At 53.7% G+C, this 15251-nt stretch overlaps 1 protein-coding gene across 1 annotated transcript in view; it reads right to left on the bottom strand.

Annotated features, from left to right (window-relative positions):
• CDH4 (cadherin 4) overlaps positions 1–15251 on the bottom strand; it is a 687081-nt gene that overhangs the window by 23696 nt on the left and 648134 nt on the right. Inside the window, exon 9 of the mRNA XM_028828556.2 lies at positions 2227–2412. Within this exon, the coding sequence (XP_028684389.1) occupies positions 2227–2412 (186 nt within the window). The remainder of the gene's footprint in view (positions 1–2226; positions 2413–15251) is intronic.

The raw sequence follows: 15251 nt of genomic DNA, 5'->3' as shown, positions 1-15251 counted from the left end.
GAGTCAGAGACACCTCTTTGGAATCACAAGCAGGAGACGGGCCGAGGCTCACTGCTCACTGGGGAAGAAGGCCCCAGCCAGCGCTGGGCTCAGAGCTCACTCCTGTCCTCTGCCTGCATGTCATATCCAGTCTCTGTCACCTTCCCATGAGCAACTTTGCCGGCAAAGTGGCTGACGATTCACCTTGTGGGTTTCTAGGGGCCAGAGCTAGAATACTAGCTCGAGGTCAAAGGAGAAAGGGTTTCCTACATCTTTCCTCGCCATGCCCAGTCCCTGCGAACACAGATCTGACTTTGCCACTGGGGGCACGATTGCGCTAAAGCCTCACTCTGAAAATTCATAATTAGAGGGGAAGTGAAACGTGTATTTTGCCTCTTCTCTAAGAACTATCTTTCAAAGTGAAAAAATAGCCTCTCCTGAAGAAGAAGGCTTATACAGAGTTAGGGGTGGAATGCTGTGACATGTTAATTTACTTTCAAACATATCAGTCAAAATAAAAAGATTTAGTAAATGTAACAAAATGTTAATTAAATCTAGGTGATGGGTATACGGAAGTTCATTTTACTATTATTTCTGCTTGTATGTATATTTGAATATTTCATAAAATAAAAATGATGAAGACATTTTATAAGATTTTTCAGGAGAACTGGTCTTCACTAGCTTGCTTAGAAAAGGGGTTATTAAGAAAAGGAAAAAGATGACTTTGGGGTGTTGAGAAAAGACACAGATCCTGGAGGAGCCTATTTTCTTCCCCTGTGATCCCCTAGCATCTAGCTCCCCTCTTCCTTAGGAGAAGTTTGGGAGATGTGCCCATAATTATACTATGCAGTGTCTTCTCTGGCTAAGAATGGTCATGTGACTAAACTCTGCCCAATAACATGTGAACAGGTGTTCTGAGAAGATCCTTCAATAAAGGAGGGGCAAGCCATTCTTCTGCCTTTTTGATTTCCTGCTACCTGTAAAAGTCTTGTAATGGCTGGTGCTCTAGCAGCCATTTTGGACCATGAGGGGCCCTGAAAGGTGTGCACAGCAGAGCAGAGGATAGAAGGAGCCAGGGTTTCTGTTGATTGTGCAGCTGTGACATCGGCCTCAACTGCCCACCTCAGGACTCCTCTCACGTGACAGAATAAAGCTCTCCAGTATTTAAGCTTCTGTGGTTAAGCTCTGCTCCCGGCCGCTGAAGGAAGTTTCTAAATGATCCAACCCAAAATGAAACTTGCTTTCCCTTACGCTTCGGCAGATCCTATCCAGCTTTAAGCTCACCCTTCTGTTACCCCCTGCCCTTTTCTCTAAAAATGCCCAGTGTACTCTTGCTCTTTTCTTCTTAGTCCTATTCAAAATTATTTTGGGACAGTAGCTGCTAAACTCCTTCACACGAAGTTGTAAATGATCACTAAGTGTTACGATATAATTCCCAATCTGCCCTTCCAGGGGAATATGAATTATAAGTGTAGAAAAACAGTTAGGTTACAAGACTTAATCACCACTACTCTAATGATAGGGCTTTATAAGTAAATTTGAAAATGTAGATTAAATGGACACTTTTCTAGAAAAACACATCTAACCAAAACCATCAAAGAAATTGAACCAGCAGTTACAAACCCATCTCTCTCCAAAACAAAAAGAAGCACCACCAAAAAGACAAAATCTGCAGCTACTGAATGTCTTCACAGCACAGTGTGACCAAACATTCAGGGGACGGATTATTACAGCATCACATGACCCGTCTCTGGGACAGAAAAATACTCTTGAGATTAGTCAGTAACCTTGATAGCAAAACCCAGATGAGGATGCTGTAAGCCTAAATCACCCAGAAAAGGACACGAAAAACTTCAAATATCAGCAACACAAATTCTTCAACATGTTACAAAATACTACCTCACTACTCAGTGGGATCTACCTCAGGTATGCAAAGATAGTTTAACATTGGGAATTCTAATAATGAAATTCACCCATTACTAGAGTAGGGGGTGGCAGCAAATATATAGACATTGAAAAGGGAATGGGAGGGTATTCTGGGGGGGGGTCTGCCAAGCCCCTGCAGGTCACATGACAGGTCCTTGTGAAGGTTGTGTCTGCCTCCAGCAGGTTGGGTTACCTGTCTCTGCACTTGGATATTAGGGGGGCACTAACTTTACACCAAGTATCACTCCTGTTTCACTGTCCCAGGGAGTGTGCAGGTGGCAGAACCTGGGGTGCCTGGCAGGGTGCGAGAAGAGTACGCACCTTCACCACGGTGACCATGCCTTCATTGGTGACGGGGTCTGTGCGGACGCTGAAGTGCCCGGAGGGATCCCCACTGATGATGCGGTAAACGGCATTCCAGTTTGGAGAGTGAGGCTGATCTCGGTCCATCACCGTGAGGTTTGCGACCACGGTCTCCACACGGTTTTCGGGGACCTCCCCTGCAAACTGCAAAACGGATGGAAAGAATGTTACAAACCCACGTTAAGTGTAAATATGTACAGAGAAGTGCACGTAGCGTATGTGTGCAGCTCAATGAATGTTCACAAACAGGACACACCGTGTCAGCCCAGCTCAACGAATGTTCACAGACAGAACACACTGTGTCAGCCGCACCCAGATCAGGAATCAGAGAAGACAGGCTGCTCGGGGGTGCACAGGAGTGTGTGCTTCGTAGCACGGCTGCCGGGGCCCCACTGAAGCAGGCGTGCAGACCTGCCCGGCAGGTGCGTCAGCCTTGCAGCTGCGGCAGAGGACCACTGATGGAGCAGCTTCAACAATGGGTCCTTCTTTTCATTCCTAGTCCCCACCCCAGACCCAGACCCCTTCCAGGTCCCAAAGTTTCCACCTGTACTGGCTGGATGGTGGCCCCGAAGATATGGCCACATCTCAATCCTTGGAACTGGAAATGCCCCCTTATAGGAAGAAGAGGTGCTGGAGGGAAGGATTCTGAGCCGGGGAGATTTTTCTGGATTATCCAGGTGGGAGCTAAATGCTACCACGTGCATCTTCAGAAGAAGGAGGCAGAGGGGATTTCGCAAAGAAAAGACACAGACACATTCAGAGGGGGGAGGCCATGGGAGATGGGGGCAGAGACTGGAGTGATGCCCCCACAAGCCCAGGAACACCAGGGTGGCCAGCAGAACCTGGAAGAGGCAGGAAGGGTTCTCCCTGGAGTCTTTAGAGGGAGCAAGACCCTGGTGATTTCAGACTGACAGAATCAATTCCTGTTGTTTCAAGCCCCCGTTTGTGGCCATTTGTTGCAGGAACCTCATAAGCTCATGCTGACTTCTGATTTGTTGTGGGAAACTTATAAGCTCATGCTGACTTTGGCATCAAAGATGAGTTCATCTGGATTTGTTCTTTCCACGAGTGGAACCTTCCAGCACTTGTGTCTGGCTTCTGCTCAGCACTGTGGCTGTGGGACTCCTTTGTGTTGCCACATGCAGCTGAGATGGCTGAGCAGTGCTCTGTGATGTGACAGTGCTGTGATCAGGTACCCTTCCTCCCAGGACGGGCGCTGGAGCGTCAGGACAGGGCTGTGCACATCTGCAGGCAGCTCTGCTCCCCTTCCACTGGGAGGGGAGTGTCCCTGGGTGGGAAGCCCCTGTGTCCTGGTGTGGGGCACTGTTAGGGGCTGAATAGTGTGTCCTGGAATTTCCGTGTTGAAGCCCTAAACCCCCAAGGCCTCCGAGTATGACTGTATTTGGAGATAGGGTTTTTAAGGAGGTGACTAAGTTAAAACAAGGCCGTCAGGGTGTCTGGGGCATTACCCAGGCCACCTTCGCACCTGCCCTCAGCCAGGAGGCAGGGAGGAGCCCTCGGGTGCAGCGAACAGAAACTTGCTCTGGGGTAACCTGAACACAGGAGCCTGACCTTCCAGGGCTGCAGGTGACTAGGCCCATCAGGGCAGGGCTCTGTCCTTCCCCCGCCTCCAGTGGTCAGGACCCTGCAGCTTGGCCTGGCCCTCTGGCTGCCTGAGAAGCACAGCTGTCCGTTCGGTAAGAGTCTTCCCGGGGTGCCCCTCCCCAGCTGACTTGTGCCGACGCTCCGTTGGCCAGGACAATGTCCCACGGCTACCACCAGCCCAAAGAAGGGAGCCTTGTGAGGTGGGAAAGGGAGAAGGGGTGGGAAACGGGCACTGGGGAGCCAGCCGACCGTGTCTGGCTGTCCTACAAGGATAGAGAAGCACACAGAGGCCCTGAGGCGTCGGTTCTGGGCCCAGTCTCAGTGCCGGTGTGAGAGGAGGCTGTGAGATGACGCAGATTCATCCAACCCACAAGTGCCCCTTCAGCACGCCTCTGTCATGAGTGTGGAGGCCCCGTCAGACCAGTGGACAAAGACGTCAGGCGAACAAGGTCCGAGGACATACAGATGGCGACTGTCCCTGCTGGCCGAAGGCCTGTCCTCTCATCAATGAATGAAGGAATGAGTGATAGCCTTCATATAAATGCACAAAAATGAAATATGCTGGTCCCCGTTCCAGGCAGGAGCCAAGTCAACGTTCCGAAAAAGGATGGAGATGCAACAGAAGAATTCAGAGCCCACACCAATGGGCTGCCTTGTCAAGGATGGAAAAATATTCCAATTTAATCCCAGACAAGCACTGCGTCGTTTCTATTTCAAAAGCTCAGAGAAAGTCCTTTAATCAGGCTTCTTGACCTGGGGCTCTAAGCGGGGCTGAAAGCCCCACGGCCCGGCCCAGCTCTGGGTCTGGGAGGAAGGGCCCCGCCTGTCACCTGCAGGTGCAAGCACTCACATCCCGATACAATCACCTTGTTAGGAAGAAAAATTGTGGATTTACCCAAAGTGGGATCTCAGCCATGTCTGGGGAGCAGGATCCTTTCCTCACACGACGGCCACACTTAGCCATAGAAGATCTCATCTCAGGATTGGGAGGAACCGTCTTTGTTAAACTCCAGAGCGGACAGCTGCCGCCCCCACCGCTCCCAATGTCCAGTGTCGGTTGGAATCTCCTAGCTGTCTCTGCTCCTGAGCCAGGTGGCCAGAGCCCAGAGCCTGCAGCTGGGTACCCGGGGAGTCCTGGAGAGGCTGACCTGGCTGTAGAGGAGGGAGCTTCGGGGCTCACTCTGTCGTCCCTTCATCACACATGTTTTGAGTCGCCCAGGTGTCAGATCGTCCCCCAGCAGGACAGGGAGCTGGCATCGCCATGGGATGCACTGGGCTCTGAATTGCACAGCATCATGGCATGGGAGACAGTGCCTGCTGGGGGATGGCAAGGGTGACTCAGGCCATGGTTGGAGATCCATGTGTTCTAGGGGTGAGAACACGCCTGGGAGGGAGCTGCGTGCCTGATCTCAGCCCTGCGGTCCTTGGGTGCAAGAGGACAGCCCTTGCTGGGGCTGTGGCCACGTGGGGTCCTGGGCGGCCAGGTCCCAGGCAGAGGACCACTGCGGGGGGACATTCAAGGGAGCTTCGCTGAGGCCTGTGAATAAGTTCCAGGAGGGCCAGGGACTAGGCGGGAGGGGGCAGCCCTCCTCAGCCAGGGCTGTGCTACTGTGAGTCTAGGGGCTGACCTGGTGCCTGGGGGGCCTGGGGGTGGGCAGAGCTGTGAGGTGGAGCTGACAGTCCCCCTGGTGTCCTCAGGGAAGATGGCAGCTGGGCCACATTACACACTCGATGCTGGGACCATCTCCAAGCAGAGGTGGTGGCAGGAGGGCCTCAGGGCGGGGGGAGCTTTGCAGGCCTGGAGCAGGGAGGAGGGTGTCCCACCCCATCGTCAGTGAGGCAGGCAGGTGACCCCTGCAGTGGCTGGTGGAGGACTCAAGGCCAGTGAGCTCCCCTGCGAGATCCCCCTGACCCCGGGGATCTGAGTTTGCAAAATGTGCTGGGCGCCAGGACCCTGAGCCCTCTCCAGAGATGCCATGAATGCACAGACACTGCTCTGGCCAGGCTCCGCAGCACACACTGCTGGTGTCTGACACCTGGCCCTGGGCCATTCCCTCTGCTGGGGACACTGCCTTGCCCCAAAGCAGCCTGCCTGAATCTTGGGGTCACTTCTCCTTTCTTGAGTGAAAACCTCTGGCCTCCCCCAGGAGCCACGTGGCAGCCCTCGGTAGCTTCTGGCCTTCAGGATTCTGAGGGAGGGTTGACCTGGATCACGCCGCTCTGGTCCTGTGGCCATGTCACCCCAAGTTTCCTTAAGGGTTTGGTGGGATGAAGGGCTCTGGTCAGCTTGGTCTAGTGAGGCGCTGGCTGGAAGCCTATTTTTATAAATAAAGTTTTATTGACACCCAGCCACGCCCCATTCATTTACACATAGCCCGTAGCTGTTTTCCTGCCCCAACAGTGGCTTTGAGTCACGGTAACAGAGACAGCCTGACCACAGATGAAAATACTATCTGGTCCTTCACTGAAAATGGTTCAGATCCTTGTTTTCCAACCCTGAGGACCCCGCCTCAATAACTGGTTTGAAATAGGCTAATGACCTAAGTCAGCCAATTAGCGGTCAGTTCTGGTGGTCCCTGCGTCTGGCCTGGACATGGTAACCACATGAATCTGAAGGTGTCGGGTTGGTGGGAGCTGCCATTCGCAGCCTGAGAACAAAACTGGCTGGAGGAAGCATGGCCCAGGGGAGCGTCACGGTGAGCTAGTGGAGCCTAGATGCAGCCACGCCTGAAGGGAGATTTTCCAAGACTTTTGAGCACTTGTGAAATGAGCCACTCTCTTTTTATTCAAGTTGCCAGGGTCAGCATAGTGGCCACCGGTGAGGCTTCCTGGCTCCCCTGTACCTTCTGAATTCCCTTCCTTATTTTCCAGAAATCCACTTTCCCGGCCTCCTCTACAGCCACAACCAGGTGACAGGCGGGTGACCTAGGACTTGCCAGGCAGGTGCAGCTGGATGTCTGTGGTTCAGAGGAGAGGTGGAGAGGGCCTGATCCTGGCAAGCTGCAGAGATGCCTGAGCTTTGGAGCCAGCAGAGGCAGAAGGTGGGGCCAGCACCCTTGCAGGCGGCAGGGGCAAGGCTCTTTCAGTGGTGGGGGCAGGAGGGCACCCTCCTGGTGGAGCAGCCATGCCTGATGCTCCCGGCCCCTTGGATTTCGTGGCCCCTCACACCCTCTGTATTGTCTGTCTTTGCTTACATGGCCAGGTGGGTCCTGGTGTTGTCTGCCGTTTTAGCGAGGGCCTGTCTGACGCTTCCCCACTCGCTATCGTCCTTCTGAGGAGCAGCGCGGCGTGCTCTGCATCCATTCCCTTGCAGACTTCTGAGTGAAGTTTAGACGAAGAATCTATTCTAATCATGCAAGTTTAATAAAGGTTCACAAAGAAGGCCTTCGCCGATAAATCTGGTTTAGGATTTTCTTATTAACCTTACCCTGGCCATAATGACTTTTAAATTTAATTTTTTCAGATTTTCCTACACAAAGAAAGCCTCTCAGGCCCCTTGGGATGACATGGCAGCTATTTGGGAAAGGAGGAATTTTAAGAGCATCAGAATGGGATTTCTTGCCGCGACCGTAATCTAGAATTCAGCCGTGCACCCATCCCGAGAGGTGGGAGGATTTTGTCTTCCTACGAGGGCCTTCCAGCACAATCCCAGCTCCGAGGCAGAAACCGTGAGGTTCTCAGGGGAAGGTCACCATTCTCAAGAGGAGGCTTTGGGCAGGACCCCTGCAGCATAGCCAGTGTTTCAGGAAAACCCACCCAGCTGTTTCCTTATGATATCAGCGGGCGGTCAGGGCTGAGAGGGCCAGGCTCCATCCACATAATGTCCAGCAAGACCCTGGGCCTCCAAGGCACCGATGCTGGGGCCACGGTGGTCCTGTCCTCAGGGGGAAGTCCCACATCTGCCACACGGCAAGCGGCCACGTGGGAGGGAGTGGGAGGGAAGTTTTGTTCCCCACAGGAAGGTGGTTCCCTCTGTGACACGGGGAGGAGGGACCCCGTTCTTCAGGAGGCTGTGGGGTCAGGTGCGCTGGCACAGGCAGGGCACTCAGTGCAGCACCTGGCACAGGGTCGGTGCCCACCTGCTGCTGTGATGACCAAGGCTAAGGGTGGATTTCTGTGCCTGCAGCCGAGAGACCGGGGGGCACAAGGTTCAGATGAAGCTGACTTCTGGCTGGTGGGTGTGAGGACTCCAGCGCAGGCAGGCATTTCGTCAAGAAAGAAGGGGGCAGAGGAGAGAAGGAAGAGGCAGAAGCTGCCAGAGAAGCCCCAGGGAGAGCACAGGGCACACCCTGTCCCACGTCCTACCAGTTCTCAGCAGCTGCCTGGTGATTCCCACGCTCCACGACCATGATCTCCAGGTACCCCGAGGACTGGGAGCCCCATGAGAGAGCCCAGCCCCTGGCACCCTTGCACCCCTTCCAGTGAGTCGCCATCGTGCTAATCCTCATGCCCCAAACATCCAATCCCCGGTGGAGGCCCCGATGACAGCTCCCGCCAGCTTGGTGTGGGTGGGGCTATGGGCCCTGCAGCCCACACTCTCAGGACTGGCTGCTGTCCCCGGCTGGGGCCAGCCCACAGGACACTGGCTTGGGAGAAGTCCCAGGGGCGGCCAGTCAGACGCCTCCAAAGCACCAAGAGAATCCACATTTGCAAGAGCAGAAATGCAAAACAGCTGGCAGTGGGCAGGGGCAGAGAGGAGAAGCTTGCGGGCCCTCACAGGAGACAGGCCTGTCCCAGACAGGGGGCTCCTTGGGCTCATGCTGGTAACAACCCCAGGGAAAGAGAATGACAGCATTTCGGGAGCAGGAGGCAGAGGGGATTCTATTATTGTTCCTGTTTTGCAGGTGATGAAACTGAGGCACCAGGAGGCAACCTGCCCAAGGTCACCAGTGGTGGAAAGGGGTGCTGAGGCTGTGCTGGTCCCCTGGGGGCAGCCTCTCAGCCCCACATCCTGCTTGTCTTGAGAGGTCACTTTCATGGTTTTCATTTGGAACAGAGAATTATACATCCGCAAATGAGTAACAACTGCTCATCATAGAAAAATTTGGTAGAAAAACCAACATTCACAGAAATAAAATATGTACATTTACTTTTTTTTATTATTATACTTTAAGTTCTGGGGTACCTGTGCACAATGTGCAGGTTTGTTACATATGTATACATGTGCATGTTGGTGTGCCGCACCCATTAACTCATCATTTACATTAGATATATCTCCTAAGGCTATCCCTCCCCCCTCCCCACTCCCCACGACAGGCCCCGGTGTGTGATGTTCCCCACCCTGTGTCCAACTGATCTCATTGTTCATTTCCCACATATGAGTGAGAACATGTGGTGTTTGGTTTTCTGCTCTTGCGATAGCTTGCTGAGAATGATGGTTTCCAGCTGCATCCATGTCCCTACAAAGGACACGAACTCATCCTTTTTTATGGCTGCATAGTATTCCACGGTGTATATGTGCCACAATTTCTTAATCCAGTGTGTCACTGATGGACATTTGGGTTGATTCCAAGTCTTTGCTATTGTGAATAGTGCCGCAATAAACATACGTGTGAATGTGTCTTTATAGGAGCATGACTTATAATCCTTTGGGTATATACCCAGTAATGGGATGGCTGGGTCAAATGGTATTTCTAGTTCTAGATCCTTGAGGAATTGCCACGCTGTCTTCCACAATGGTTGAACTAGTTTACAGTCCACCAACAGTGTAAAAGTGTTCCTATTTCTCCACATCCTCTGCAGCACCTGTTGTTTCCTGACTTTTTAATGATTGCCATTCTAACTGGTGTGAGATGGTATCTCATTGTAATCCTAGCTCGTGAGTAGCTGGGATTACAGGCACCTGCCATCATGCCTAGCTAAGTTTTGTATTTTGTAGAGATGGGGTTTCACCATGTTGGCCAGGCTGGTCTTGAACTCCTGACCTCAGGTGATCTGCCCGCCTCGGCCTCCCAAAGTGTTGGGATTACAGGAGTGAGCTACCATGCCTGGCCTTACAGATTTTAAATATGTAGATTAACCTCTGAGGAGCAGGGGCTGTGACTGCTTTGGTTTTCGCTGTAGCTGTCCTACACCCTGGCATAGGGAGTGCCCAGTGCAGGGTGAAATGAATTAATGCATGAATGTGCAAACATAATGAACAAGGCCTGGCACGTGGCACACAAAGTTTCATAAGAGATTTACTTTTTAATTCAATGCTAATACTATGTGTGACTTCTTCTTTTTTTTTTTTTCTTGAGACAGTCTTGTTCTGTTGCCCAGGCTGGAGTTTAGTGGCATGATCATAGCTCACTGCAGCCTCCAACACCTGGGCTCAAGTGATCCTCCTGCCTCGGCCTCCCAAGTAGCTGGAGCTATAGGCCTGCGCCACCTCTGCTGTGTGTGAGATTTTTAATCAGCTCTCTGAGGCAGGTGGTGATGAGGCACTGACCTCATACTTATGACGTCTGCGATGCTAGACTCTTCCTCCTTCAAATATTCCCAAAATGACACCAATGTAGCCTCTTTGCTTAGGTGAAGTCAGGGTTCGACAACAAGCCTGTGGCCCGAATCTGTCCCTTGCTTTTGTAAATAAAGTTTTACTGGGACATGGCCACACCCGCTAGCTTGTGTTTTGTCTGTGGTTGTTTTTGTCCTACAATGGCAGCGTTTCGGAGTTGCCATGGAGACCTTCCGGCAGCCAGAGGCAAACAGTTACTCTCCAGACCATTCAAGAAAAGGCGTGTCTGCCCCTGTGTCAATGGCAGCTCATTTGCCTGCAAATCCCTGGGAACGTGGGGCCCTGCACGCTCCTCTGTGGATCTGCCCTTGCACCCCTGGAACAAGCACAGGAGCGGTTCTGCTGGGTGGTGGCCGCATGCCCCAGGGAATGGCTGGCATTTAGGGCCCTGCCCATAGCCCCCAGGTCTCCGTGGCTGGTGAAGGGCAGAGCGAGGCTGCTCCTCCTCTAATGGAGGCCCCCGGGGTCCTGGTTTCAGAGGCCCAGGCTTGACCTTTTCTGCCTCTGCATTGCTCAACCATTTGTGCTGCCTGACCTGCTCTGAAAACGGCCGTCCGCAACGCATCCATGCCCGCCGGGGACCCGCCTTTTGTGACTTTGGAACTCCAAGGACTGAACACGTCATGGTTTGAATTTCCATCAGTTGCTGGAAGCCAGAAGGTGCCCCCGGCTCCAGGCCGCTCCTCAGGTGTGACACGCAGGATGGCGTCTTGGTGATTTGCTGCTGTACTTAATTTCTGTCTGTCCCTCCCACATCCAGTTTCCCGGCAAAAGACTAGTGGCAGTGACTCGATATCTCATAAAGACGTGCCACGGCCGACTGCGAACTTTGCTCCCTCGTCTGACGGACAGTAGTGCCACCGAGGCCCAGCTTTGTCTCCTGGAAGGCTCAGGACCTCCTTTTGCCTCTTCCCACGGAGCAGGTCTGAATGAGCAGAAACGGGACTCTGCCGCTGCCCTCGTCACCCCAGCCCCGTGGGCCAGCATAGGATCGACGCTTTCACCGAGGTGCTGCTTGCTCAGAAGCGTCTGGCTGGTCCTAATGAGGCCTTGGCGTTCCCAGCCACCTGGCGTTGGGTGCTGCTTCTTCCGGCCGGAGCCTGGTGTGGACAAGGCATCTAACTGGAGGGACGTGCCCGAGCCTGGTGTGGACAACGGCATCCAACTGGAGGGACGTGCCCGAGCCTGGTGTGGACAAGGACATCTAACTGGAGGGACGTGCCCGAGCCTGGTGTGGACAACGGCATCCAACTGGAGGGACGTGCCCGAGCCTGGTGTGGACAACGGCATCTAACTGGAGGGAAGCACCCGAGCCTGGTGCGGACAACGGCATCCAACTGGAGGTACGTGCCCGAGCCTGGTGTGAACAACGGCATCTAACTGGAGGGACGTGCCCGAGCCTGGTGTGGACAACGGCATCCAACTGGAGGGACGTGCCCGAGCCTGGTGTGGACAACGGCATCTAACTGGAGGGAAGCACCCGAGCCTGGTGCGGACAACGGCATCCAACTGGAGGGACGTGCCCAAGCCTGGTGTGAACAACGGCATCTAACTGGAGGGAAGCACCCGAGCCTGGTGCTCATGCCCAGCCGGAGCTCAGCGGATCCATCACTGTGACGAGCACAGCTGAGTGCCGGCCCTGACGGCTCCTGTCCAGCTGGGGTGTGGTCTGCAGCGCCCGCCACGGGGCTGGGAGCCACCTGGGGACACAGCCGGCCGCAGTTCCTCCGTTCTGTGATTGCTTGCTTTGGAAAATCGATAGTGTAAACCTACAAACCACAGCTCCTTTGGATGTTACAATGTCATTGCTTTTTGGAATTTAGTTTTCTATTCAGTAAAACAATGATGATTTCTGCTGAGTTCTGAATTCACAAATCAGAATTGTTGGATCCGTGGTTCTTGTGACCAGAAGGAAGTTGCAGGCGGTTTTTCTTCTTCCTCCTCGTCCTCCTCCTCCTCTTCCCTTTACAGACAGGAGCTTTGGGGGCAGCAGGGGGGTGTGGGGGGGTGGCAGAGCCCGCTTGCCTGAGCCTCTGCTCCGCCTTGCAGCGCTGCTATGAGGGACAAAAAAGTGCTCCCTGCAACGCCCGCTTGAGGGAAAGAACCAGCCATTTAGCTCAAAATTAACTTGAACCCCCCTTTTGGGCTTTTGGGTCCATAGGCCAGGTTGGCTTTCTCCCTTCCCAGAAAGGACACAGAGGTTGACCCATCTTCTTACCCCGGATTGGAGCACAACTGCAGGCAGCAGCTTGTCTGTGCCAGGGTGAGGGACACAATTGCTATCAATCGTCATTATTAATCATACAACAGCCACAGTGGCCATATTATTGCTGTTCTACTCATTGGGTCTTTCTTTGAGTCAGGTATGCTGCCAAGGGACTGATATCTGGGAACACTCGGTCTTCACACACCCATCAGGCAGGAACAGATGAGGAGACAGAGGCACAGAAGACTCTGCAACTTGCCCAAGGCCAACAACTGGTCAGTGGTGGAGCCAGGCTTGAAGCTGGGGAGTCTGGCCCAGCGCCACCCCCAGCCCCTGGGTCCCACCTCTCCCAAGCAGCTTGGACAGGCGGGTCTAGGGAGGCCTGAGAGGCTGGCGGGAGCACTGTGGCTGGGAGGACTGAAGTCTTGACCCCCAGACCGAGGGACCCCAGGTTTCTGTGTGTCCCGGCCTTAGGGTTGTCCTTCCCAGTCCGTGGCTCCCCCATGTCTCTGGACCGACATCCTGTTGGTCCCTGCCCCAGGATGGGCCCAGACTTGGGCTCTCAGAAACGCCCCCTCTGCAGCTGTCTCTAGGAAGCCGTTCCTGGTGGGAGGAGCAAGGAGGCGGGAGGGGATGTCAGGCGGGCGGGAGCTCCTGGTCCCTGCACCTCTGTGCTCGGAGAAGCTGGCTCCGATGAATTATTTATGGCCGAGGCTTGCACAGAACACCCAAGCATAATTAAGGGCACTGAGTCCATTCTGATTTTCAGATACCCGATTCTTGTGCTCAGGACTCACGCTGAATTGTAATTTCTCCCCTTCTTCTGTAGAAGTCAGGGACTCACAGGGCTTGGCCAGGGTGGGTGTGCAGCCGGGCGTGAGGGGCCAGGGATCTGTGGGTGAGAGCTGCCCCGGGCCAGCCCAGCCAGTCCCCCTGCCGAGGTTGGCCAGTAGTCTGTCTATCCTGCAGAGCTGGGGCTGCCCTTCCTCCCGGTCAGGAGTGTCACTTCTGAGGAGGGACCGCAGGCCGCATCCTCAGGCGGCTTGGGGCGGGAACTTCCAGAAGGACCTCAAAAACATGAGGGCCACAGACCCATAGACCCCAGGGCTCCTAAGTTCAGCTGACACCCCCGCCTCTGGCAAAACCATTTTTAACCCCTTTGAGAGAAAAATCTGTATTTCCACATCAACTGTGATAACCAGGTACTGGCTGAGCCAGGCACGTCCTAAATGCTGGGGACCCACTCATCCTGCCCTTGGAGAGCCTGTGGGGAAACCAGCACGACTCCCTTCCCTCTTATTTAAAAAATATTTAACCTGATTTTATTCACACTTGCCTTGGGATGGGGAATAGATCATTCACAATGACAAAGTACAAAATATGTCTTATCATGGATGCATTTTAAATGACAACAATAATATACCTTAATAATTTCTACCACCCTCTTCTTTTTTTTTTTGAGACAGAGTCACTCTGTCTCCTAGGCTGGAGTGCAGTGGTGTGATCTTGGCTCACTCTAACCTCTGCCTCCCATGTTCAAGCAATTCTCTGCCTTAGCCTCCTGAGTAGCTGGGATTACAGGTGCATGCCATCACACCTGGGTAATTTTTTTTTTTTTTTTGTATTTTTAGTAGAGATGGGTTTCACATCTTGGCCAGGCTAGTCTTGAAATCCTGACCTCGTGATCCACCTCCTTGACCTCCCAAAGTGCTGGGATTACAGGCGTGAGCCACCGTACCTGGACCTCCCTCTTTACCATTTGGGGAAACTGCGCTGAGAAGGTTTTGGTGACATTGCTACAAGCCCCTCACCTTTGAAAGGCCAAAACGGACAGGATGCCAGGTCTGTTAAAGCTGAAACCATGTCTGCTCACCACCCATCTCCATGCCCCTGGGATGGGGGCCTGGGGCACCACCCGTGGCATTTTTAGAGCAGATTTATGTTGCTGAAGTCTTCAACTTCCACATAGATCAGCAGTGCTCCTGATGACACCTTGAGATGGGATTAATTCTAGGTGGAAAGCAGGGATAAAATCCTGCTGCTTGGCCGGGCGTGGCGGCTCACGCCTGTAATCCCAGCACTTTGGGAAGCCGAGACGGGCGGATCACGAGGTCAGGAGATCGAGACCATCCTGGCTAACACGGTGAAACCCCGTCTCTACTAAAAAAATACAAAAAAACTAGCCGGGCGAGGTGGCGGCACCTGTAGTCCCAGCTACTTGGGAGGCTGAGGCAGGAGAATGGTGGGAACCCAGGAGGCGGAGCTTGCAGTGAGCTGAGATCCGGCCACTGCACTCCAGCCTGGGCGACAGAGCAAGACTCCGTCTCAAAAACAAAACAAAACAAAACAAAAAAAGAAATCCTGCTGCTCAGAGAGGTCCAGCGATCCGACCTTGGCTACGCAGCTGGCAGGAACCAAGAGGAGGGCTAGTGCTGGGCTTCCTGACGCCAGGGGGCCCTCCCTGTGGGCATGTGTGTGGGTGGGGGGGTGGGCTGGAGGAAGGCCTGTGGTGCCAGATCTCCAGGGTTGCCCTGTGCTGGCTGGACCTGTCCCTGAGAACTTCACTGCAGGACCCATGCAGTGGTCCTGCATAGGAGGCCTTGGGGCAGGGTCTGAAGCTTGTGTCCTCTGTGGCCACCAGCTTCTAGCACAGCAGATCCCACGCTCACCTGC

Source organism: Macaca mulatta, chromosome 10, assembly GCF_049350105.2.
Source record: "Macaca mulatta isolate MMU2019108-1 chromosome 10, T2T-MMU8v2.0, whole genome shotgun sequence".
Taxonomy (NCBI): Eukaryota; Metazoa; Chordata; class Mammalia; order Primates; family Cercopithecidae; genus Macaca; species Macaca mulatta.
The sequence above is the reverse complement of the archived record's forward strand: the minus strand, read 5'-3'. Positions and strand labels throughout refer to the sequence as shown.